Source organism: Zingiber officinale, chromosome 1A (genome assembly GCF_018446385.1).
Source record: "Zingiber officinale cultivar Zhangliang chromosome 1A, Zo_v1.1, whole genome shotgun sequence".
Classification (NCBI taxonomy): Eukaryota; Viridiplantae; Streptophyta; class Magnoliopsida; order Zingiberales; family Zingiberaceae; genus Zingiber; species Zingiber officinale.
Genome location: NC_055987.1, coordinates 125,855,769 through 125,881,821, shown reverse-complemented (window position 1 = coordinate 125,881,821; position 26,053 = coordinate 125,855,769). Strand labels below are relative to the sequence as shown.

The following is a 26,053-nucleotide window of genomic DNA, read 5'->3' as shown; positions in this document are numbered from 1 at the left end:
AGTCCAACAATTTGAGGAAGAAAATTCTAACATGAAAAGTCAAGTAAAGGAATTTAAGGACATGTTGGAACGGTTCACCTTAAGTTCCAATAATCTTGATTTAATTCTTGGAAAATAAAGGGTCATATACAACTGAACTAGACTTGAATTTAAGGTTAAACATAAATTTAAATCTTATCTATCTCTGGTTAACCAAACAAATAGAAAAACAGTCCAAGCATAGGTCCTCAAGTCTAACTTGATTAATCAAGTTGGACTTGGTGAATATTGAATCCTCAAGGGTCAAATCCATTACCTTGATAGACCTTATCGAGACTATGATCCCGGAGGAGCCAATAGGAAGACCATATTCATTAGATAAATTTGTGTGATGTTTGCATTATTGCTTTTTATTATACATGTTTAGACTAGGGTAGATAAGGACTTGGGCTTGATTCACACTTGACTAGTTAGACCTAGGATTTTCAGAAAGAAAATTAAATATTTAATTTCTTTAAAAGGCTTTGTTTAGAAATGGTTGATGATTCAATACCCAAGAAGGTTCAGCGCCTACCCATAGCCTAAAAGTCAATTATTGAAATGAATATTTAATTAATTAACTGTTAAACCTTAGTCTAACTCAAATGTAAATCAATCCTTAGATTTAAATTTAAACTAAAAATAAAATTAATCATCTCACAAAAACCTTATAAGTCTCCCTAATTGACAATCTAAAAAAGGATGAGATTGACTGAGGTAAAAAATTAGTTAAACTCAATTTAATAACTCAAACTAAACTTAATCACTTAATCAATTAACTTAAACTCAATTCAATTAAGTTAACTAAAATTAATTCAATTTAATTAATCTAAAAACTATAATTAATTTAAAAAATATAACTAATTTCAAAATATTAATTAATTTTAAAATCTAATTAATTTCAAAAATTTAATTAATTTCAAAATATTAATTAATTTTAAAATATAATTAATTTATAAAATATAATTAATTTCAAAATAAAATTTTAAAATATAATTAATTTTAAAAATATAATGAATTAATTTCAAAATCTAATTAATTTCAAAATCTAATTAATTTCAAAATCTAATTAATTTCAAAAGTCTAATTAATAATTAATTTCAAATATATAATTAAATTTAAATTTCAAACTTAATTATTTTCAAATCTTAATATTTAAATTCAAATTTCAAACACAATTATTTTTCAAATGTAAATTGATATTCAAATTGTAAACCTAATTATTTTTCAAATGTTCAAATTTCAAACATAATTATTTTCAAATGTCCATATTTAAATTTAAATTTTAAACTTAATTATTTTCAAATATTAATTAACCTTCAAAATTTTAATTATCTTTAAATGTTGCCCCATGGCGTAGCACAGACAGTGGGCGCATGACATATCTGGCGTAATGGCCAGGGGTCGATTCTCATGAACTGACAATTTAGGATTTACCCCACCATGTGGTTGACGCATGTGTACCTACATGTACCTCCCTCTATATCCGTAGTGCCGACACTAGGGGGATCGTTAATGTAGCGGATCTACATTTAATTATTTTCAAATGTTCAAATCTAATTAATCTTCAAATTCTAATTCATTTCGAAGTCCAAAACTTAATATTTTTGAAATCTAAATTTAACATAACTTATTACAAACTTAAATATTCTTCAATATCATAAATATCTTTCAAAGTCATAGATAAAATCAACTTAAAAATTAACTTAACTCCATCTCACACAAACTCATAAGTTCATAAGTTGAACATGTTTGATAATATAGAATGGATGAGATGAAATTAAGAAAATAAATAATTAGTTTTACTTTAAACTTGTGTTTTAACTTTGAACTCTCGTCCTTGGACTCTAAGACTCAAAAAAAAAGCATCCATTTTTTTGATATTAATTAAGAGGGAGTGAAAGGAAGTTTAAGGCGTTAAAATTAAAGGATTGTTTTCAAGATTTCAAAGTTAATTTTGTAGATCTTTAAAAAAAAGTTTAGTGTTATTTTTTGTTTAACTATTTTTGAAGAAAATTTAATTATTTTTTTTAAAAGATAATTTTTCAAAAAGAAAGTTCAAATAGTTTTTGAAAAAGTATTTTTAACTAAGTTTTTATGTACTTAACTAAGTTTTTCGAAAAGCTAAGTCATTTTCAAAACTAAAATTTAACTAAGTTTTTTTAGAAAAACTAGGTCATTTTCAAAACTTAAATTTAGCCAAGAATTTCAAAAAAGCTAAATCATTTTCAAAGCTTAAATTTAGCTAAGTTTTTGGTAAAAGCTAAGTACTTGATAAAATATTTTTTTGCTAAGCTTTTGCTTAAAAGAAAAAACTAAGTTCTTTATCAAAACCTTACATATTCCTTCAAAGCTTTAGAAAAAGGCTAACATGTTTAAATTAAAAGCTATAAATTTTTGAAAAATTATGTTTTTAGCCTTCTAAAACTTAAGTATTTTTCAAAATATTTTTCACAGTTTTTAGCTATGTTAAACTCCCTACTTGGAATTTATTTTTCTCATTACCAAAATATTAGATTTTGAAATTAAGTATTTTTCCTCCCTAAATTAGTTTTTGAATATGGCAAAGGGGGAAAGAATGGTCAAAAGTTAAGAGGGAGTGATAAATAAAGGAGGAGCTAAAATTGCTTTAGTGTAAAATTACTTTAGTAAGAAAATTGCTATGTTTTTCCTTTAAAATACTATATGTGCTTACTTAACTTTTGAACCGGGTTGTTATAATCAAAAAGGGGGAGATTGTTGGTGCAGGAAGCATCAGACAATCAAACATGAGTTTTGATTATGACAAAAAATTTAAAAGTTAAGTTGTCTTGTTATCTAACAAGTGTGGATGAGCTTACAGGAAAGCCCCAAGTGCTCTTAGGTAAAAGTCCTAGTGGATTCTAGGTAGGTGGAAAACCCTAGAAGGAGATAACCCTAGGTACTAGGGGGTGGTAACTCTATGTTATGGAAAAACCTAGGGGTGGCAACCCTAGGTCATCGAAATCTTGGCGGGTCGAGAATTTTGGGTGAAATCCTAGAGTCGGAGACTCTAGGTGAAAATCCTGGTGGTCGCGGACCAGATGAAAGTCTAGACGGATCGTGGAGCGGACGTCTAGCATGAAGACCTGAAGTCTCGGGCATTGAGCAAAAGTCCAGTCGATCTGGAGGACTGTTCTAGCAAAAGGTAACTCTCTCAAGAGGCGTAGGCGAGGATGCGTTCCTCGTTGAGGGAACAGTAGGCGTCAATTCGACCTAGGATTTTCGGAGAAAATTTGAAAGTCAGAATCGGACAGGTTGAAGGCTGTCAAAAGTTATATATTGCTTTACTATTATTTGCTATTTGTCTAACTCTGTTTTGCAGGGAAACTAACATTTTGTAGGTTGAAGTTTCGGCCTTGATCGGTCAATCGAACCGAGGATCGATCGACCAAACCTCCAAGCAAGTAGAGTAGATTTCCAGCCAGCTGATAGGGTTCGATTGAAGGATTAGTCGACCGAACCTCGGGTTCAGTTGACCGAACCGAGGATAGGGATCAACATGATCAGATCGGCTCAGCCAGTGAGGTCAATGGAATCGATCGATCGAACGACGTGATCAGTCGACTGAATGCAAACTCATTCGAAGCTAAATCTGGACGGGAAGATGGACTAATTCAGGTAGGATTAGTCGACCGAACGGTGGGATCGGTCGACTGATCAGCGATGAGTCAAACCTGATCCCAAGATCAGTGGATCTGGATCAGGTCTGGGTTGGATATTTAAGGAGGGTTCGACCAATTGATTTAACAATAATTCCAAGATCAAGAACGAACAACTGCTACTCTCTCCTATGCTACTCCGATAATCGATTAACGACTTTTATTTCTAGTATTGTACGTTACTTTATTATATTGCAATTGTACTTAATATCTGTACTTATTTTCAAATCTATAGTGATTGTCCAACAAAAATGATCAATGATCGCGGGCCTTGGAGTAGGAGTCATCACAGGCTCCAAACCAAGTAAAACCAAAGGTGTTAGCTTTGTTTACTTGTTCTTTATTCCGCTGCATTATTTTGTGTTTTCTAAAATGAGTGAAAAAGTCACGAGTGCTATTCACCCACCCCCCTAGTACGTATCGATCCTACACTTACTTGACCGTCGGAGTGGCCTCACTGGGGGCATCCCTAGCCATCACTCTAACCCACCTTCTTTGAGTGGCCTTCCTCTCATGCCGAGAGCCACGCTACCATCCTAACAACCACTAAAAGCAGCGCGTTACTAGTAAGTCAAACATCTTCATTCTCAGACAGGATTAAATTAACGTCGTCTGTGAGAATTTCTGAGTTAAGTACTAGATTGAGACACAATAATATGGATGACACCGGAAGATCTAGTGCGGAAACTAATGAAAAATCAAATGTTATTACCATAACAATAGAAGAATTCAACAAACTTGTGACGACTACCATACAAGTAGTGTTGTAGGGGCAACCCTAATGGTCAACAGTCCTAGGGATCGTCCTCCCAAATGAGCAGCCGCCCCAACCCGTTGAGGCGGCACCCACACTACAGTAAAGGTCGAAGTGTCCAGGAGAAACCCCCAAGGATGCGTTCCAGGCCCTGGCTGGTATTTCTACTATGAGAGAGGAATCTTTGGGATCTTCAGGGAAAATTTCCCATCGGAGTCCCCCAAGAGAAATGGTGTCATATTGAGTAAAGTTCCTGATTCTGAATGCCCCCCCCCCCCCCTCTCACCAGGAGTCCTTATATATGAATTGCTAAGACATTTTCGAGCCCTGTAAATTGGAGAATATAATGGTGCAATGGATCCCAAGGATCACCTTTGCAAATTCGAGAATGCCACCTTATTACATCAATACACAGATGGGTCAATTGTCGAGTTTTTCTAACGATGCTATCGGGCTCGGCACAAAGGTGGTTTAATCGCCTTCTAGCATCCTACATACGGTCTTTCAAGGACTTTAAGGTAGTGTTTATGATGTGTTTTGCTATGAGTTGAAGGTATCAAAAGACTCCTCATGATTCGTTCACCCTCAGGCAAAAGCCCAAAGGGTCCTTAAAAGACTATCTACAAAGGTTCAATTAAGTGGTCATGGATGCACCCTTGGTTACTCTAAAAGTACAGGCCAATGCATTTTCTCAAGGCTTAATCAATGGGGATTTCTTTAGATCCCTGGTGAAAAATCCCCTAGCCGATTTCGATGGGTTACAAGCTTGGGCTATTAAATATGTCCAAGTTGAAGAAGCTCAATTTGTCAAAAGGAATGAAGTACTAGCTCAAACCTCAATGCCCACTCAAGCAGATTGAAAGATGCTTCTTCCTCCCTTGCAGAATTAGGATTTCATGAATTGCAAAGGGAGAGAACTATGTAGGCAGTGGAAACTAACTAGACTAGAGGGCCTAATCGAGAGTTTATAACAGAACCCTACTGTGACTTTCATCTGTTGAACACTCATTCTACTCGAGAATGCCAATAGTATGCTCGGAAACTATGACTTGTGGCCGATCAAAGGAAGGTGGTTCGTAATCCATCAGCCAAAAGATTTGTTAGAACCTTACCATCGCCCACAGCACGGTGGACCAAAGACGGATGTGGGGCGGGGATTGCAGCATTGTTCTCGTTCTTCATAGCAAAGTCATGACGACGTTCGACTACAGTGAACTTCCATGAACCAGGAGAAAAATAATAACAAGAGCAAGGGTAAGGTCGATCCTCTAGGGATGATTAATATAATTTTTGGAGGACCAACAAATGGTGATTCTAATCGGGCCAAGAAGGTCCACACATGTTGATTGGAAAATTATAAGTCAATTCGAGTTGGGATATTGGTCTTAGTCCCATGATTAACTTCGGCCCTAATGATCTAGAGAGAGTAGAGGTCCCTTATGAAGATGTCCTCGTGATTCAAGCCCTTATAGCCAATTACATAGTCAAATGGGTATTCATAGATACAAACAACTCTGTCAATATCCTTTTCAAAGATGTCTTTGATCAATTGTCGCTAGACAGGGAAGAATTACATCATGTGAATACCTCTTTATTCAGGTTTATCGGGCATCAGGTATAGCCTATGGGGTAGATCGAACTTTCCTTTTCTTTAGAGGAAGAACTGAGGAGAGCCATATACCATCCTTCCTGGTGGTGAATACTGAGTCAGCTTATAATGCTATACTAGGGAGACCAGCGCTAAATGCTTTTTAGGCTATATGGTCTTCACCTTCCATAAAAAAAAACAAATTTCCAGTGGATGGCCAGGTCAGGGAGGTGAAACAGAGTCAATTGGCAGCTTCAAAATGCTATGTGGATGTAATCCAAGCAGATTCTCGGAAATTTCACCGCACTCAATATACTTGATAGCTAATTTAATAACTGATTTTAATTCAATCATTAAAATTAACAACCAAATATTATATATCGATCACTAATTTAGCGATTAATTTTAATTCGATCGTCAAAAACTAATGATAGAATATAATACAACAATTTACCAGATGGCGCACCTAAATTTCTAAATTGACCAAACGGCACATGCTACTTTTATATTTATAAAAGGGCACACATTTTCATGTGCACTTCTAGTTCTACCCTTCTTATAAATATGACTTTTTCTATTTTTTTTTCTCTATCATTTTTCTCTCTTTTCTTTCCTCTCTCCTATGCATGCAACTTTCCTCTTATTTTTCCTCTCCTTTCTTCTCTTTCTTCCTTCTTTGCATAGATGTATAATGTATGAATAACATTTTATAAGATTTAATTGATTTTTTTATAATATGTTAATATATTTGGAGAAATCGAAATAAATAATGGATAGTATATTTGAATCCTTGCAACCCCAGAAATCTATAGGAACTGAAATGAATGCAATTTGAGATCTCTAAATCCATAAATGAGTTTTGACTGAAACTCACTTATGAACCTAGAGAGTTTTACATGCACCCATTTTAGTTCCTATAGATTTTTAGGGGTGCAAGGAGTTCAAATATAATATCCATTATTTATTTTGATTTCTCAGAGGTATTAAAATGTAATAAGAAAGAATCATCAAAATTCTCCATGTTGGGCTTGATATGATTCTATATTAGGCCCAACATGGAGAATTTTAGAGATCCTTCCTTATTACATTTTAATATCTCAGAGAAGGTAAAATAAATAATGGATAGCATATTTGAACTCCTTGCAACCCAAGAAAACCACAGAAACTGAAATTGGTGTAATCGGAACTTTCTATGTCTATTAGTAGGTTTCAGTAAAAATCAACTGATGGACATAAAGATCTCATATTATATCCATTTCAGTTCCTATGGATTTTTGGAGTTGGAAGGAGTTTAAATATACTATCCATTATTTATTTTAACTTCTTGGAGTTGTTAAAATATAATACAAAAGAAACGTCAAAAATTTCCATGTTGGACCTTATATGTATCATATCAGGCTCAACATGGCCCTGATATAGAATGATATCACCAGTTACCACTGAAACAACTCTATACAAAGTTAAATATCAATAGAAAAGTAATATACTACTTGAAAAATAAAAACCAAGATCAAACAAGGAAACAATTTTTGGAGTTGACTGACAACAAAAAAGAAGCAAATTAAAGGATATTTTAAGTCCAACATTCTCATTGACTGCCTCTAAATTCCTGTGTGACATCTCCCTATTTGTAGCTTCATAATATTGGAGTCTATCCCATTGCCTAGTAATCTCAAAATTCTTTAATGCAATCTGAGGTTCCATTTCTATCAAAACTTCAGCACGAGCAGAACCTCGTATGACAGCATCAGCAACACATTGTGCAACAACATGAGCCTAATAGTGACAGCTAATGAGACAGTCTCTACCAAAGATTTCGAAAGTTTTGCAGTGATTCTTTAGCCTGTGTCTACTTCTGTATCTCTATCAAGAGATGAAGCTTCATCTCACGAAATTCGGCTTCAAGGTTACGTTGCTATAGGAAGATGGCGATGGTGATGTGCCATTGTTAGAAATCTCTACAATAAATGATAAACATAAGCTAACTTCTTGTATAAGTTTAAAACTAGAGCATCAACTAACTTGGATAAAAATTAAGAAAAAGATTATAAGTTACCATGTTTCTATAACTAGTTTTATTACCACTTTGCATATATAAGAGCTGAAATTGAAATTCAAGAAACAGTCTGAACCAACCAAAAAAAGAGTTGGTTTTATTTATGAGTAGCAACCTATTGCTAAATAACCTATCTGTTAGAGATGTGAACCAAAATTAAAATGTATTTTAATATCAGAAAACTAGAACTATAAAATAATCTACCCTTGAATTAATATGATAGAAACATAGTAGGCTCCGTGGTGTTTTTTTGTTCTTCTTTCCTTGATAACTGCTTAAAAATTTATATTATTCTATTATATCTTGCTGAAAATATAAAATAGTGTTTCTGACAAATGTTAATATTTGTATATCCCATACAAAAAAAATATAAGTCATGTTGCTATGGTTGTTAGAATTATACTCACTAATAGAGTAACAGACCTAACAGAGTAAGGTAGTCAATATCCAGAAATGCATAAAGGAATAACTATTGAATTTAACATGGAACTTAGATATTGAGCTTAAGTTACTATTAGATTTCCAGATATTAAGCTTGTAAAAGTAACCAAATTAATAAATGCGTAAGAGTTATTATTTCTACACCTTGTGTACTATTTTGAGTTTTCTTGAATGGAAATTGATCTTTGGGCATGATATGTATCATATCAGGCCCAAAGTGAGCATAATATAGAACTATATTAGATCCAATGTGGAGATTTTTGGTGATTATTTCTTATGATATTTTAATATCCCCGAGAAGCTAAATAAATAATGGATAGCATATTTGAACTCTTTGCAACCCTAGAAATCCACAGGAACTGAAATAGATGCAATCTGATATCTCTAAATCCATTAGTGGATTTTAACTGAAACTCACTCATGGACTTAGAGAGTTCCGATTGCACTCATTTCAATTTCTATGGATTTCTGAGGTTACAAGGAGTTCAAATATGATATTTATTATTTATTTCGACTTCTCAGAAATGTTAAAATGAAATAAGGAATAATTATCAAAATTTTCCACGTTAGACCTGATATGATATATATCAGACTAATGTGGAGACTTTTGACTCCCCTAGTCATTTCAACTTGGAGAAGAGGATTATAATTCAACTGGTTCACTCAATTGGCTCACCGGATTAATTTAATCCGGATGAGGGAGGAGATTATGTTTTTTCCATCAAACATAAAATTATTCTTTTTTTAAGTAAATTTTGATATCACAATCAAGTAAAAGATATCTAAATGGTAAGATTAGACCAAACAGCTAAACCATGCAGACTATATGACTTTGTCTTTGAATTTTGTTGTATAAGTTAAACAAGAATGGCATGGTAGCAAGCATCCGAGATTGGTAAGATGGAGTGCAGACTTATTTTCCTTCTCTTCCTACTTGCTTGTATAGTAGTTTCTCCAGATTCCAGAGTCATTCATCTTCCAAACTCTCATGGTATTTAATTTTTTTTATCTTTATTTTACTGTATAAAAAATACCATAATCTTTGTGAGGAACAAAATTATTCATTAACATCTTAAACAGTAACTCTATTTTTGAAGTATATTTATCATTTGATTTTCAGGGGAGAAAATAATAACTCAAAGACACACAAGATTCAAACTTGACTCTAACCCAAAAACATTCAAATCGAACCAGACTCTAACCCAAAAACATTCAAATTGAATTGATAAATTGGATTCATTTTTACATCTAGATTAAACAAAAAGAAAGTAAAAGAAAAGAAAAAAGAAATCATACTTTGCCATATTATGCTTCTTTGTTTGTTTTTTTATATTAATTAATCTTTTGTATATTATTGAATAAATACCTACTGATGCAAAGAGAATAAAATTTATATCAACATTCATCTCCCTAAATTGACTAGTGAAAAGAAAAATTGAAATTGCCCTCACATATTAGTACAGTTGGTATCTACATAGGTATTTGTTGGAATAAATGTTGAAATCAAATCTTAACGGATTGTATTAGGGTCAAATATTCTATGATTTACTTATCTGTATCTTATCTTGGGGCCGATAATACTGGATCATTTGGAATGAGCGTTCTAAAAGTAATGGAAAATTGAAATAAAAAAAAAATATGAACTCTCTTTTATGAAGATTTTTCTATAATAACTCTTTTGTTAGATGATCATTGGCAAATTAATTAACAGTTTGATAATCGTATAAAAATTTATTTCTTGCCTTGTGATTTATTAAATAAAAAAAATTCCTCAACAAGAACAAAGAAATCCACACCAAAAATTCACTTTGATGCGTTAAACAAGAGTTACTTTTAACTATTAATTGTTAATTAGTTTGCTTAAACAGTGATGGTTTATATAGATTAACATATGTTTTAATTTCTTATAGCAAAAAACTAAAATTAAACATGATCAAAGTGTTATTTCCTACCCAAGACTCAAAATAGATGCATTTGTGCGTATCCATGCTGAGATAGAACAAGTGTATCTTGCTATTGCCGCGAAAAAGGTCGGTTACAATGCTAACATACAAATTAAACTAGACATTTAAGATATTTCTCTGTATGATTAACTCGATATCAGTGGAGTTTAAAACATATACATTGTTCTTTTAACTTAAATATCAAATTTCTCACAACTACTACTGAAGTCATGGTAACTGCCTATGAGCTTTAAATCTATTACATACAGAGGCATCGAATGTCACTGGTTTGACTTCCCCAGCATGTCTTCGACATTCATGAACTTGGCAATGCAGGACCCTAACCTGTGCTGCAATGGAAGAGTCATCCACCACTTTGCGAAGGTGGAGTCACTAAGGAACACATCTCGGCCCAATTTGCCTTCATTTACCCACCGAAGCACTTCTTGTTCGAGTTCCAGCACCCTTGTTTTCACTTCCGGGAAAGGCTTGTTATCCCCGGTTTCAATACAGAGCTCTTCGACAGATGCCCAGAAGCATGACTCTACGCTGGAGCTGGCAGGCGCCCGTTCAGCATGCTCGAGCCATCTCTGTGTGTATCGGTAACGTTTTGGCCTGCCTTTCACCATGTATGGCCCTGTATCCTCGTTCTTAGAGTGCCGGTAGTAATTGGCAATGTCAAGTGGTTCAACCAGACGGCGGTACTGAGTGCCCAAGTTCACCCATTCCTTTCTCCCATCAAATCCATCCGGGAGTTCATACCTTCGCAACATCTCGACTATCTCATCCCACAGTCCAGCCAGCTCAAGTCTCTTCACATTGGTGTTGAAATCTTCCACATCCTTCTGAAGTTTGAAGGTGTCGTAGTAACCTCGCCCTCGAAGCTCGCAAGTTGCTCGGTATTCTTTAAGGAAGTTTAGAGATTCTTGTATTTTGTTATAGTTGGAATCGACTTTGGCCTGGTTCTTGAGTCTCTGGTTCTCCCATTCTGCGGCGGCATGTAAATGCAGCCTAGCTTCTGAACTCTAAAATTTATACAAAACACACCGGTTAGGCGATTCACATACGATGTTAACATGTAGAAAGTTTGTACAAACAAAGTTGAAGCTTGATTCATTTAAAGATGGCACATTGCCCTATTAATAATTTCTTTCGACTTGGTAAAACAAATTCAACAATAACGACAACTCAAAAGAGAAGAATGGACAAGAAACTCACCAAATCAATCTCTTTGAGCAGTGTTTCGAGCGATTGAGCCTCTTCGTTAAGAGCATCACTAAAGGAGAGAGGAATCGCATCTAGAGAGTGCATGGACACAGTGTTCTGCAAATCAAAGAGCCTTTTGATCCTTACTTCATAGAGAAGATGCTCCTCTAAACTCCTCTGAGCAATCTCTTCTACATCCTGTTCTGGGTCTCTTTGGAAAAAGTAAAAAAGCAAATGCAAAATGGAGTTAGAGTTCTTCAGATAGATTAGTTTGTCATCATCACTGCTATGAAAAGCATAGGTTCCGAAAGGTCGATAAGGAGTAAACTTGACGAAGCCAGTTAGAACTTCTAGCAAAGGGTTTGTGCATCCCATTAGGAAACAGGCCTGATGGTTTGATATGGAAAGAGCATTCCTCAGCACTGTTCTGTAGAAGGTGACCAGGGAGCTCACAGCAGGCTTTGAACTGAAGTGCATTGGTTTTGGGCACAGGAAATGCAGAATCCCTTGGAATTCTTCATCCAAATTCGACAAAGGTGACATCAAACAGCGCGGAACAATGTCACCTAACATGACAAAGTGCAAGAACAAGCGAGCCCAATCCTCGCGCTGGAGAGCATGAACAAAAACACCATCTCCAACAAGGGGAGTCCCAAATGTGATACAGAAAGGATCAGCCTGACCATGTGAGATGTTGAATTTTCGATTTTGTTCGAGGAACCAGATGGTTGCAAGGACTGCAATTGAGCCTCCAGAAGAATGCCCAGTGAACATGATCTGCTTTTTTTCAGAAGCAGCTCGTTGCACCTGTAGGTTAAAAATTCAATCCAGTGATTCCATGTTGCGCAAGAAAAAAAAAATGAAATTTTCACTGTGGCAAAGGAATAAACAGGTAATGGGCAAGTAAACCAAACAGACTAGCTTACAATCGCAGCAAGTGATTATTCGCTACCAGAATCTGTAAAAAGTTGGGATTTTTATTCTCGCTTACAATCACAGAGAGTAAGATCTTTTCAAATTATTAGCCTGAAAAGTTCGGAAAAGATGAGAAAAACTCGAGGCAATTACTTCTAGACAAAAATCTGGACAAAAGTTGGGTTTTTTTTTTTAAAAACTCAGAAATAGGTCACCTCGGTTGAAAGCGGAGAAATCTCGAGCAGATTTTTGAAGAAGCGGAGAAAGGCTCCGTTGACGGCGGCGGCGGCGTCGTTCCCGACGCTCTTGATGGAGGGGAAGAGGGCGGCATCGACGTCGGTTTCGCCGAAGTGGGAGCGGGCGCCGGGGAGGATCCAGTCGTCGGAGGACCAGGAGGCGGGAAAGGCGAAGACGGAGGAGTCAGCGGAGTGATGGCGGAGGAAAGGGGAGGAAGGGGAGTGGTTGGCGGCCATGGAGAGGGAGCAGCAGAGGGGGATTAGGGCTCGCCATCTGGAGTCGCTTAGCATGGTGTCGACGAGGCCGTGACGAGAGCTGTCCTTCTTCGCCATTTCTTACCTGATCCGACTCATTCGAAGTCCGACGCCAACGGAGAGGGAGAGGAAGAGGGAGAGGGGGAGAGAGGATGAGGAAGAAGACGGTTACTGCGTTTCTTCCAACAAGTGGGGCCGCAGGAGTTGACTAACGCGTGTCCCGACGTTGACTAACGTTTACTGTTATATATTAAATTATATAAATTTTAATTATTAAATTTATTTTTTAAATTTAAATTAAAAAATATAAATTTCATATATTAAATAAAAAAATTAATATCGATAAAAAAAATTCAAATAAATAATAGTGTTTTTTTGGATCCTTTAATGTCACATTTTTAATTTATTTACATTTTTACCCTTCATATTTTAAGATTTATACATCAACTTTGATAAAATTATCAAATTTTATAAACAATCACCCATTTATATTTTATTTGGCACTAATTTAATTTTTAGATAATTTAAAACCACACAACATTTTCCGATAAAAAATCAACGTTAAAACCAAAATACATTTAATATTTATTTGTTTATTTGACTTAAATAGGTGGTAAAAGATGAAATCATTATCCGTTTGGTTCAAGTTATCACATATAATCTTGATTATATGATTATCAAATATCAAGTAATCACATAACTAAAATAATGAAAAATAAAATATAACCAAATATTATTTGGTTCAAGTAAGTAATGTAACAAAACTTGTTTGTTTAAAAATTTTAATAAATAATTTAGTTTAATATTTTATTATATTACCCTTAATTACAAAATCAATCATATATTATTATTATTATTAAACTCTACAAAGTTTTTTATTTTTTAAAATTTTATGTGCATTTTGTAAAAAAAAATTTATTTTTTTACATTTTTTTATTTTTTTCTATTTTTTTATATTTTTAAACTTTTTTATGTTTTTCTATTTTTCTATTTTTTTATATATTTTTTTATATTTTTTAAATTTTTTTTTACATTTTTTCTATTTCCCTATTTTTTATGTTTTTTTATTTTTTCCACATTTTTTTTATTTTTAAATTTTTTTAATGTTTTTCCTTCTTTTAAAAAAAAATTATGTTTTTTACAATTTTTTTTTATTTTTTTTTAAGTTTTTAATTTTATTTTTTATATTTTTTATTCTTTTCTTTACATTTCTCTTTTTTATCATATTTTTCTCTTATTCGAGGGTATTTTGGATAAAAAAAAATTTATCAACCCCGTAATCAATAAAAACCTCAATTTTTCGAGGTTTTCCGATTCCAGATTGCATGTCCCTTTTGCTGACGTGTCGGATATGGAATATTACTCGAGAATTATCGATTACCTAAACCAAATATGATTTTCATTGATAATCTTGGATGGATAACTAAGGTTATCAAGGATAACCCCCAACCAAATGTATCTATTAGTACATTTGGTTCAAGTTATCAAATATAACATTGGTTATGTGATTATCAAGTAATCACATAACCAAAGTTATGGGGAATAAAACATAACCAAATGTTGTTTGGTTCAACTAAGATAATGTAACAAAAACTTATTTATTTGAAAATTTTAATAAATAACCTAGTTTAATATTTTATTATATTACCCTTAATTACAAAATCAACCATATATTATTATTATTATTATTATTTTTAAACTCTACATTTTTTTTAAAATTTTTTATGTGCATTTTGTAAAGTTTTTTTATTTTTTACTTTTTTTTTTATTTTCCCTATTTTTTTTATATATTTTTAAACTTTTTATGTTTTTCTATTTTTCTATTTTTATATATTTTTTTACATTTTTTATTTTTTTTACATTTTTTCTATTTTTATGTTTTTTTTTATTTTTCCCATTTTTTATTATTTTTAATTTTTTTTATGTTTTTTAATTTTTTTATGTTTTTTTACAATCTTTTTTTATTTTTTGATTTTTTTTAAGTTTTAAATTTTAATTTTAATTTTTATATTTTAATTTTTTCTTTACATTTCTCTTTTTTATCGTATTTTTCTCTTATTCGAAGGTATTTTGGGTTAAAAAATTTCGTTAATCCCATAATCAAGAAAAACCTCAGTTTTTCGAGATTTTCCGATTCTATATTGCATGCCCCTTTTGCTGACGTGTCGGACATGGAACATTACTCGGGAATCATCGATTACCTAAATCAAACATGATTTTCGTTGATAACCTTGAATGGATAATCAAAATTATCAAGGATAACCCCCAACCAAACGCCTCTATGCTTTTAAAACATATATGTAAATTGCTTTTCCCCTTCCCTCCCTTCCAAATGACACTTCTATCATTCTCTTTATTTTTTTTCCATTTTAATTTAATTTAATTTTTTAATCAATTTTATTTATTAAATTTTCTCATCAATACTTATATATTTTAAAATTTTATTTAATTTTTATTTAGTTTTATTTTTTAATCAATTTTATTTATTATGTTATTTTCTATTTTATTTAATTTTTATTTAGTTTATTTTTTAATCAATTTTGTTTATTATTTTTTTATCATTTTTTTATTTTATATCAAGGTATAATTTTGTAGTATATACATTTGGTGAGAATGTTGAGAATTATTTTACTCGCTTGCTATTAGGGGTGACAATTTTTGACCCGACACGAAAACACGACCCGAACCAAACACGAAAAAATCAGGTTAGGGTTGGTTAGTTTCGGGTTCGGGTGGAAATTGGGTCGACCAAATTGATCCAATTAATAAACAGGTCAGGTTCGGGTCAACCTGAAATGACCCAATTATAACCTACGAACCCGTTTATAATTATAAATTTAAACTTAAATTATAAATTTAAAAAAGTTAAAAACCCTAAACATAGAGATGTGCTATTGATTTCAATGTTGCTATGGTTTATCATTTATGATATGGATTTTCAATTTATGTAGATAAATATTATTTTTAATTTTTAATTTAATATACAAAATTTCTTTATTGAATTCAGGTCATGTTCAGGTCAAACGGGTTAAATGAGTCAAACGGGTCAACGGGTCAAACGGGTCAAACGGGTTAAACGGGTCGGGTTCGGGTCAAGTGCAAATAAACAGATCAGGTTCAGGTTGAATAGTTTGACCCGAATTCATAATTAGATCGGGTTAAGGTTGTCATTTTCCAACCCGCAACCCGTCAACCCGAACCCGAACCGAATTGTCATCCTTACTTGCTATTAAGAACTCCTCCAATTCCAAACTAAGAGCGTTGAGAAATAGCTATTACCTATATTGACAATCACTTCGTGCAAATTTTCTTGCACCCTCATTACCCTGTACCACCCATTCTAACGTGGTGGTTGCAACATTCATCGAACGCCACTAAAGGATGGGTCACTCATTATAAGACACGTGTTCATTTATAGTATAAAATAATAGGCACACCACTACCAAACAAGTCAGGAGCATAATTCGAAGACAATATTAATTAAAATTTTTATTTTTATATATATTTATATATTTTTTATGCATTAATACATTACTCTTCATTTGAAAAAATATTTATTCATAAGATATAAATGTGTTACTATTAATTGTTAGTATTTTTATTAGTTTCATTTATATAATTTTTATTTTGATCCTTATTTTTATATTTTTTAAATTTTTTACAAATAATAACTCCTGAAATCTATAATAAAAAATAAACAAAAAAAATTATAAACATATAATAAAAAATTATTTTTAAAAATAAATTGATAAAAAAACATGATTAACAAAAAAACAAAAACCAATAACAAAAAAAATCAAAACTTAAAAAAAAAAATCGTGGACTTAAGAATAAGGCAAAAGGATATAAAGGTAAACAATCAAGTGGGGATGGGAGGGGAGTGTGTAAGAGGGGTGGAAAAAGTAGTCCTCATCTTATATATAGGGTTATAAATGAATTAAACGTTCGTGAATAAGTTTAGTGTTCAGCTTAATAAGAGTTTATTTATATTCGTTCAATATACATAAGATTAATTAAACAAACAAGTTTAAACAGCTCGTTAAACTAAACAAACAAGTTTGAATATATATGTGTTCAACTCGTTAACGTTGTTCATGAACATTGTTCACGAACATTGTTCACGAACCATATTCATTAATAAAACTCTTTTTAATATGCTAAATAAATAATAAAATAAAATTATCAAGTTCAATAATCAATCAAATAATTAAAAATTTTAAATAATCAAACAAATTTGAATTGATATTTTGATAACATCTAAACAAATCAAGCTCGAACCAAGTTAAAATCAAGTTTACCAATTTCAAGCCAAGTTTTAAACAAAGCTTAAACTCATACAAAATAAATGAAACCAAACTTAAACATTCATTTTAAAAACTTAATTTATTTTAAACTCAACCCAACTCGATTTGATTATTTTATCAAACAAATCCTGAACACTCCAAGTTTGGACTCGGCTCCACTTCTTTACTGTCCTATTACACATTTTGAAAGTCAGTCAAATGACCTTCCTAAACACGGACATGAGATAATTAAAACATTATTTACATAAAATTAATTTCACAATGAATTTCTTATGATTAAGGATAATTTTAGGGTTTTAATAATAATTTCAAGGTTTAAGAGAGAGAGGGCAAGAGGAAAGAGAAGGAGGGGAGGAGGAGATGGGTTGCTCCTTCTCGGGACTCAATGCCCTCTACGACGCCGTCAACGGCGGCGGCGAGGTCTGGATCAACGACAACCGTTTTCGGATACTCAGGCAGCTCGGCGAGGGCGGTTTCGCCTTCGTCTTCCTCGTCAAAGAGGTCGTCGCCGATGGCAACTCCAGTCTCGCTAAAAAGAAGTCGATCAATCCATCCCACATCTCAGGTCCGCCCTACATGCCTTCACTCTTCACTTTCCTTCTTCAAAACCGAATCTTGATTTTAGCTTGCTGCGATTGGTATTCTGATCGGCTATTTCCCCCCCTGGTTTTGAAGTTATTACTTATACTCTATCGCATGCTCCATTTTCGGAATAGCTCGTTGGATCCGGTAAAAATTGCAACTCGTTGAACGATCTGGATGACTGAAGAATTTTGGGGCAGGTTATTTACTTGTAGTGTACAAAGCGGCAAATCTTATGATTTATTCTTTTCTTTAGATGATGGAACATACGCTATGAAGAAAGTCATCATCCAGACGGAGGAGCAGCTGGAGCTGGTTAAGCAGGAGATCCGCGTCTCATCCCTGTTCAGTCATCCTAGTTTGCTTCCTCTCATTGATCATGCCATCATTCCTGTTAAGGTGCTTACGTTTGATTTAGGTTAAATTTGTTCCATGATTGCTGCTATTTTTTTATATGTATAATTGAAAGTAAGCATTCATATTTATCACTTAGCTTCTTGATGAATCCATTTTAATGGTTTGAGCATCCACACCAGCTTCCCTATCCAAAATGCATAATTTAGGGTAAAAAAATTACTTTATTAAATTTAAATATCCACTTTTCAATACACCATATATCAGCTTCCTTATTTCTTCTCTCTTCTTTACAATATTTAGGGAATGAAATCCATTCCATAAATTTAGAGAAGTACTATTTATAAATACATAATTTAGGGAATGGATAGGGTAGCTAATGCAAAATATTTTTAGCTACCCTATCCAAAATTTAGGGTAAAACCTTTGAATAGGGTATCTGATATGGATGGAGGTCAGTTAAATGTATTTGTCATACTTTTGCATTAGTATTATTAGTTTCTAAGTATATTGCAATCAGATTCCTTTTCTGAGGTTGCAAACATGTGTATTACTTGTGGGGCTGGACTATGAAGTTTAAGTTTCTGTATACCAAATTCTTCTTCAAATGCTATAATACGATCTCTTGGCTTCTATGAATTTAAGAATATATTACAGTAAACTCTTGCTATAGTGCACTTAGGTTTCTTGCACGAGCAATCTGTAGATAGAAGTTCATTGACATATGGGTTATTATCCAATCATTAGTTGCAACATGCTTGCTAGTTATCAATTTAATTTTGTTTACTCTGTAGATAGAAGTTCATTGACAAATGGGTTTGTTGACATGTGGACTATTCCTGAGAATTTTTCTTATGAACTTGTAGTGCACTTTGTGCTAAAGAGGTTTCTCATGTTTTCTTTCATTATGCGCCTTTAAATGAAATATGCATTCAATGTGATAATTTGTAGTACTGCTCTATTGATTTGCATATAGGGTACACAGGATGGGTCACGAAAGCATGAAGCCTACTTATTGTTCCCTGTTCATCTGGATGGAACTTTACTAGACCTGGCTAAAATTATGCAATCAAAGAAGGAAACTTTTCCGACAATCACGGTTCTTCACATTTTCAGACAGGTAAATTTATCTTTTGTTCCTTGTTTTTGGTTCATTTATTCAATTATTCTCAATGCATGCAACCTACAACACTGCACTTCATCAAAATTGATTCAGTTGTCAAATGCATTTGGTTTTGATTGGACATAGTTCTCCTTGGCACCTTTTTAACTGCTTAGATTTGTAATTTTGTTCCTTTTATACTAAGTATAATATGTTTTGGTGATTTTTATCCATGTGTTAAATGTATCTGTTGTCTATTCTCCTTGTGTTTTGGTGATTTATCTTTTGTTCCTTCTATAGGACAAAATATGGACAGATTAGAACATGATCTATTGTCTATTCTCCTTATGTTTCTGTGATTTGTCTTCTGTTCTTCTAAAAGGACAAAATATGGACCAATGAGAACAGGATCTCTGTCTATTTTCTATCTTGCCTAAAAAATCTTAACAAAGAAGAATATGAAGTTAGAGCAGGGTGTTTCTAACAACCAGATTGAAATAAATCAAAATAAGTTGCTCAATAAAGGATTTCACTGAACCATTCACTTCTTCTGAAATGTACAACTGTGGATGGTGAACGTGCTAATAAGATAAGATAAAATAGCAAGAATTACTTGTTTTCATTACTTATTTTCTTTCTTGAGCTAATCAAATTTAGTCACTGAACTGCAACTCGTACTGGAAACTACAAAGTGGTGTACATTTCTTTGATCAAATTCTCATTGTTTTCATACACCAACAGCTTGCTTGCCAAACTTTTGGCATCTTTGCCTCTCTCACATAATATTCATAGTTGTTGAGGCATATAAAGGGGCTTGCAACGATTGCATAATTTAAACACGACTAGTTGTTTTCTCAAGCTTCTATTTTTATATAGTCTTCTGTTTTGGTAATTTTAGCATTCTATGAATTCCAGTGACATATTGTCTTTTATTTATGTGCAGCTTTGTGATGGCCTGAAGCACATGCACAGTTTTGATCCTCCATATGCTCACAATGATGTAAAACCAGGTAATGTTCTCATAACACATAGGAAAGGGCAACCACCTATTGCTATTTTAATGGATTTTGGAAGTGCACGACCAGCGAGAAAAGAAATTCGTTCAAGGTCTGAGTCATTGCAGTTGCAGGTATCAATAAATTAAATTTACCCTATAAGAAGTGTTTGGTTTGAACATTATACATGTTTTTTCACTAGTAATTACATTCTGTAAAGCATTGAAGTTTGAAATAATGAAGATCTGAAAGGACTAGGATTATTTTGTAGTGGCATTTTTCTTCTAGAGAATCATCATTTTCCGTGATTATCTCTAGGCTTCAGCGTGTTTCTTGGTGAAACTAATTTTAGTATGCTCAAAATAGTTTGGTAATCTTGCTTCAATTTATTTTTAGGATTTATGTTCTTGCTGCAATCACATTTTTTTATTTCCATCTTCTACTAACTTTGAGATGTAAGTTATGTTGCTAACAAAAGTTGACAGAGGGTTAAGCCTATTTTTTGTCTGTTCGATGAATTTCTGCTAGGAGTGGGCTAGTGAGCATTGTTCCGCACCTTTTCGGGCTCCTGAGCTGTGGGACTGCCCGAGCCATGCGAATATTGATGAAAGGACAGATATATGGTCTCTTGGATGTACGCTGTATGCAATAATGTGAGATATTTTACACCCTATGTTTTCCTTCTTTTTCATTGTGTCTTTATTATTATTATTATTATTATTTTACATTTCTTTCAACATAGTTCAAAATGTGTTCATTTAGTTGTCTATTGGCATTTACTTATCGGGATCTACTCCCCGGGAAAGCACAGCATTGGCACATATAGTTGCCAATTAAGCATTTGATAAACTAGATGTATAGTAGTATATAAATTAACTAATTGTAGTTCCTAAAGAAACCCTCTTATCAAACAAGAAGCCTTTCAAATATGATTTACTGGTTGAGTGGTAATACCTACCTGTCTCAGCTAGTCCTCTCTACATTAGTTTTTGCTCGAGTTCGATTTAATGTTGGCTTAAATTCAATCTTCATGGTCATATTCCACTGAATGGGACTAGATCTTTCTTTCTAAAGCCTATAACAGATCAGCTGTTGGTCCTTGTAGGTATGGCACCTCGCCTTTCGAGCATGTGCTCGGCGAATCAGGAGGAAGCTTGCAGTTAGCAGTCATGAACGCCCAGATCAAATGGCCATCTGAACCAAACCCCCCTTACCCTGAGAGCCTCCGCCAGTTTGTCGCATGGATGTTACAGCCCCAACCTGCAGTGCGGCCAAACATCGAAGATATAATCATCCATGTTGACAAGCTCATATCCAAGGACTCATCCTGAAGTATGAAGTATGGAAAATTTGTTTGTGGATTAGCCTTTTGTTTTAAAGTTGAATTAGATGGATTAAAAATCATAAAATTTGAAGTTGGTCATTTGTTCCTTAATTGCCTCTTGGAAGAAGAGGTTTAAACAATGATATATCACCATCTTCCATACATGCTCTCCACTCCTCAAGAGCATGGAAGAGATGAGTTTTGTGTTCTTTATGGTTTGGCTAATTATGATGAGGTAAAACAATGATGAGCATTTCCTAGGAGCCCCCATGTTCCTCTGGCTCTTCAATTCATGATCTTGTGTGCCGCCATGGCTGCTGCTACTGCACTCGATCGAGCATCAAAACCGTGCAAGGAAGCAAGATACGAGATTAGGGTTCTTCTAGTTGAAGACTGGCAGATTTTTAATGGAGTAAACTAAGAGTCTGATTCTTGTGTGGAAGTGTGCTGATTCTGCGCTTCTTCCCCTTCAAACTCGCCATAAACTAAGCTTTGTACATGACAAATTACCCTGTGATAGCTGGTTTTAAGTTTGCTAATTAATGTTAAATTAAGATAAATGTTCGGATTCATTAAATTATTAGTATTAAGGTTAAATTATTGTGCATTGTGCATAGTATTAAGGTTTAGAATTTTGAATCGTGTTGTAGTTTCAATTTTGATTAGAAAAATATTATTTTAGTATTATAGTATGGATGATAGATTGAAGATTGAAAGAGGTAGAAGATAAAGTAAAATGAGACACTTCGTACTAAATGATATTAATTTTGAATTAGAATGATATGTTTCAACAGTTTCATCCAATATGGAACAAGATTTAAAACTTATTTGGCATAGATTATTTTTTTCCCGTCTCCTTTCTTCAACTTTAATCCGTTATTGACATTATACATCCACATGTTATCAAAATAGTATCGTTTCAATAAAAAGATAGAAACTTCAGCCCAACTCAATATTTTAAATTTTGCCCTTAACTACTCTTTTAAGTCCCCATTGACCTAAGCAAAGCTTGCGAAAACGCAGTCCAAAGGAGTGAGGCACAAGCAAAAGTTATGGATCATGTTGTGGAGTTGGTGCTCCCTCTGGGAACAAAGCCCTATCAGCACTTAGGGGGCGTTTGGTTAAATGATGAGAATCACTATGGGTATGAATTTGATAGTAGGGTGGAATGGGAATAGGAATGGAAATAAAACTCATCAAGTTATATGAGTTTGGTTGATTCCCATAAATCTAATAATCATTCTCAAAATGTCATCCCAAACCCACAATCCAAATATTATTTTTTACTATCATTTTATTCTCTCATTCTCAAATCTATCAACCAAACACCTTCTTAGTTTAGTGTATCAACTCCCTTTGGTCGAAAAAAATCCTCGCACCTGCAATTTTGACCACCAACATCGTCGCATGCATGGCGGCATGCAAACGAAGATGTTGTAACCCCACCTAGCTTTGACCTCCTACGAGCTACGGTCCTATCTTATAAAGCTTGGATTTTTGAACTGTTTTCTTCTTCTTCCTCCTTTCCCGTTTGTGTCACATGACGGATGATCCTATTCGAGCGCTGAGTCGATGGACGCTGGGGACGTGGCGCTCTCCGCTGTCTCCGACTGGTGATGTGGATCTCCGGCGGACCTGCAAAGAAGCTAAACCGGGAGGAGTTTTCCGGTGACGACCCTCCGACGCTCAAATTAGGCAGCGAAGAAGAAGAGAAACGAAGTAACGCTACTGTGGCTACAGTAATCAAGATTGTATACCTTCGTCGAAGTCTAGAGATCCTTATATAGGACCCCGGGGAGGTGCGGGAATGCTTCTCGATGTGTGCATGCTTCCCCAAACATACCTCAGTAGGGTTATGTCAGAAAAGCATGTCTGACGCCATTCCGCAATCGTCCGAGCATATCCCGGATGTGACGGTGGAAACTTCCACCGTACGATACTCTGTCCGCTCCGGCCGCCGACCATGCTGTTTGTCGGCGGCAGGTGTCTCGAGGATGAAGTTACCAGCTGTCCTTTTTGTCTCCTAGCATTTTCACCTGCTCCCGGGTCGAGCGGGCCAGCCGCTTGACTCTCATGATCTCCGGGAATGCGCCTACCTTGACTTGGGCAGTGAAGCCCTGCTCCTGTGCTCGGATGGAATTGTGCCTTATTGTCATGCGGCTCGGCCGAGCGTTCCGCTCGGCCCATAGACTCTACTTGAGCATCGGAAACCCGACCCCTGGTCGGGCTGTCTTTCGTCCGGTCCGGGAGACCCCTGGTCGGAGGTTCGGTCGGCACGGCCTCTGTCCGTTCGGCACACCCTTGGGGTTGACTTTCTGTCCGGTCCGGGAGACCCCAAGTCGGATGTCCGGTCGGCACGACCTCTGTCCGTTCGGCACAACCTTAGGGTTGGCTTTCTTGACCGTTGACCTCCACGTGTCGTTGACCTCCCGCCAATGAGGGTTCCCCATCCTTACCACCGGATCACATGCCTCCCCCTCAAGTCTAGTCGAAGGAGGCGCTAAGTCCGACTGACTGGACTGCGTCTGGTTGGTGTGTCCGGCCGACTGGGGACTATGTAAGTAGGTAACGCTGCTCGGCATGTCCCCGGTTGGTACTTGGATGGTTTCGTTTGCCTGCCGCTGTCCCGCCGTTCCGGCATCGGTCGCGCTGATTATTCCTAGAAAACTCCTCGGCATTTGTGTAAATTACCGTCATTAATGCTGAGCACACGGCCACACTCGCATGATGGTGCTCATTAAATGCGACCTGTGAGCGAGCGCCACGTGGTCGCGCATTCGTCACCGTTCACTCGAGCCGTCAGGTCTGATGTGACCTTTAGCTTTTTCGAATTTGGCGGTCAGATCCCCTCCTTGGATCCCGTAAACTGGATCGGACGGCGCCGGTTGATCGCGCCCAATGTTTATAAACATCTTTCCTCTTCGGCCACTTCACGATATCACGTGCGCATCCGAAAGCTTCTCCTTCTTCTCGTCCAACGCTCCGGCGAGCTCGCTGCTTCGCTTTCTGGTGATCCATCACCGCCTCCTTCGGTCCTATCCTTTGTAAGGCCCTTTCGCTCTTTTCCTTTCAGTTCTTTCGTGCTTTTCTTTGTACTTCTCGCTGTTTTCGTGCTCGTTTGGCCACTGTTCCGACCATCTTGCTTGTCGAATTTTGGTTTCCTCTGTGTCGTTCTTTGTCTTCGATAATGGCCAGTTCTTCTCGTCCCTCCAACCTCGCCCCTAGCCTCTGGTATGCCACCATCGAGAGTCGATTCGATGAGAGGGATACGCTGAGCCTTACCAGAACCTTTGAACTTCCCTCTGACCACGAACTGATATTAGCCACACCTTCCGATCGGCCACACGACCCTCCTGTTGGGGTTGCAAGGTTACAAACATAGTCCCATATTAGAAATACATGGGAAAGATCATGCGTTTATAAGAGAAAAGATATCTCTATTGGTATGAGGCCTTTTGGGGAGAGCCCAAGAGTAAAACCATGAGGGCTTAGGCCCAAAGTGGACAATATCATGCTATTATGGAGATATCTAAATTCATTTTGATCCTACAATTGGTATCAGAGCCCGGACTGCCAGAAGGTTTAACCGCCGACTGCGCACAAGAGCTATGGTCTGATTGAGCAATGTGGGTACAATATTGTCTTCGAACAAAGAAAGTGGGGACTCCTATGTTCGGATCAAGAGAACCAGACACCAGGCAGGAAGTCCTAGTTGCGACTAGGCAAGGAAGTCCTAGTAGGTCGGGTGGACCGAGGGGGAGGAAGACCTGGTGGATCGAGAATCGGACGTGGGAAGCCTATGGCCCTTTGTTTGAGGGGGGGGGGGGATTGTTGGGGTTGCAAGGTTGCAAACATAGTCCCATATTAGAAATACATGGGAAAGATCATGGGTTTATAAGAGAAAAGATATCTCCATTGGCATGAGGCCTTTTGGGGAGAGCCCAAGAGTAAAACCATGAGGGCTTAGGCCCAAAGTGGACAATATCATGCTATTGTGGAGATATCTAAATTCTTTTCGATCCTACACCTCCGACCGACACTGTTTGTTTTTTCCGAGATCAATTCGTGGCCGGTCTACGCTTGCCAATTCATCTGTTCATCCTTGAGGTGTGTAACTATTTTCGCCTTCCGCTCGGCCAACTTGTCCCCAACTCCTTTAGGTTGCTGTGCGGGGTGGTTATCCTTTTTACGCTGCACGGCATCCCCTTAGTCCCTAAGACCTTCCACTACTTTTACTATCCCAAATAGTCCGAGTGGGGAACCTTTTGATAGGATCGAGTAGCGCGATAGAGGGGGGGGG

At 35.5% G+C, this 26,053-nt stretch overlaps 2 protein-coding genes across 3 annotated transcripts; one reads left to right on the top strand and one right to left on the bottom strand.

The window, feature by feature from the left end:
- Positions 1 to 10,592: 10,592 nt before the first annotated feature.
- Positions 10,593 to 13,246, bottom strand: LOC122031083 (protein EDS1L-like). The gene is made up of 3 exons (XM_042590146.1): positions 12,817 to 13,246; positions 11,699 to 12,493; positions 10,593 to 11,505 (listed from the first exon to the last, which is right to left on the bottom strand). The coding sequence occupies exons 1-3, from the start codon at positions 13,168 to 13,170 to the stop codon at positions 10,762 to 10,764; spliced, it is 1,893 nt and encodes a 630-aa protein (XP_042446080.1). The 5' UTR covers positions 13,171 to 13,246; the 3' UTR covers positions 10,593 to 10,761.
- A 4,448-nt stretch (positions 13,247 to 17,694) lies between these two features.
- Positions 17,695 to 21,962, top strand: LOC122031069 (probable serine/threonine-protein kinase DDB_G0291350). 2 transcript variants are annotated; one of them, XM_042590136.1, is made up of 6 exons: positions 17,695 to 17,961; positions 18,235 to 18,377; positions 19,318 to 19,452; positions 20,378 to 20,563; positions 20,958 to 21,082; positions 21,535 to 21,962. In XM_042590136.1, the coding sequence occupies exons 1-6, from the start codon at positions 17,757 to 17,759 to the stop codon at positions 21,758 to 21,760; spliced, it is 1,020 nt and encodes a 339-aa protein (XP_042446070.1). In that variant the 5' UTR covers positions 17,695 to 17,756; the 3' UTR covers positions 21,761 to 21,962. The 2 variants fall into 2 exon arrangements, with proteins under 2 accessions (XP_042446070.1, XP_042446064.1); XM_042590130.1 differs by having other exon boundaries at positions 19,309 to 19,452.
- Positions 21,963 to 26,053: the final 4,091 nt, after the last annotated feature.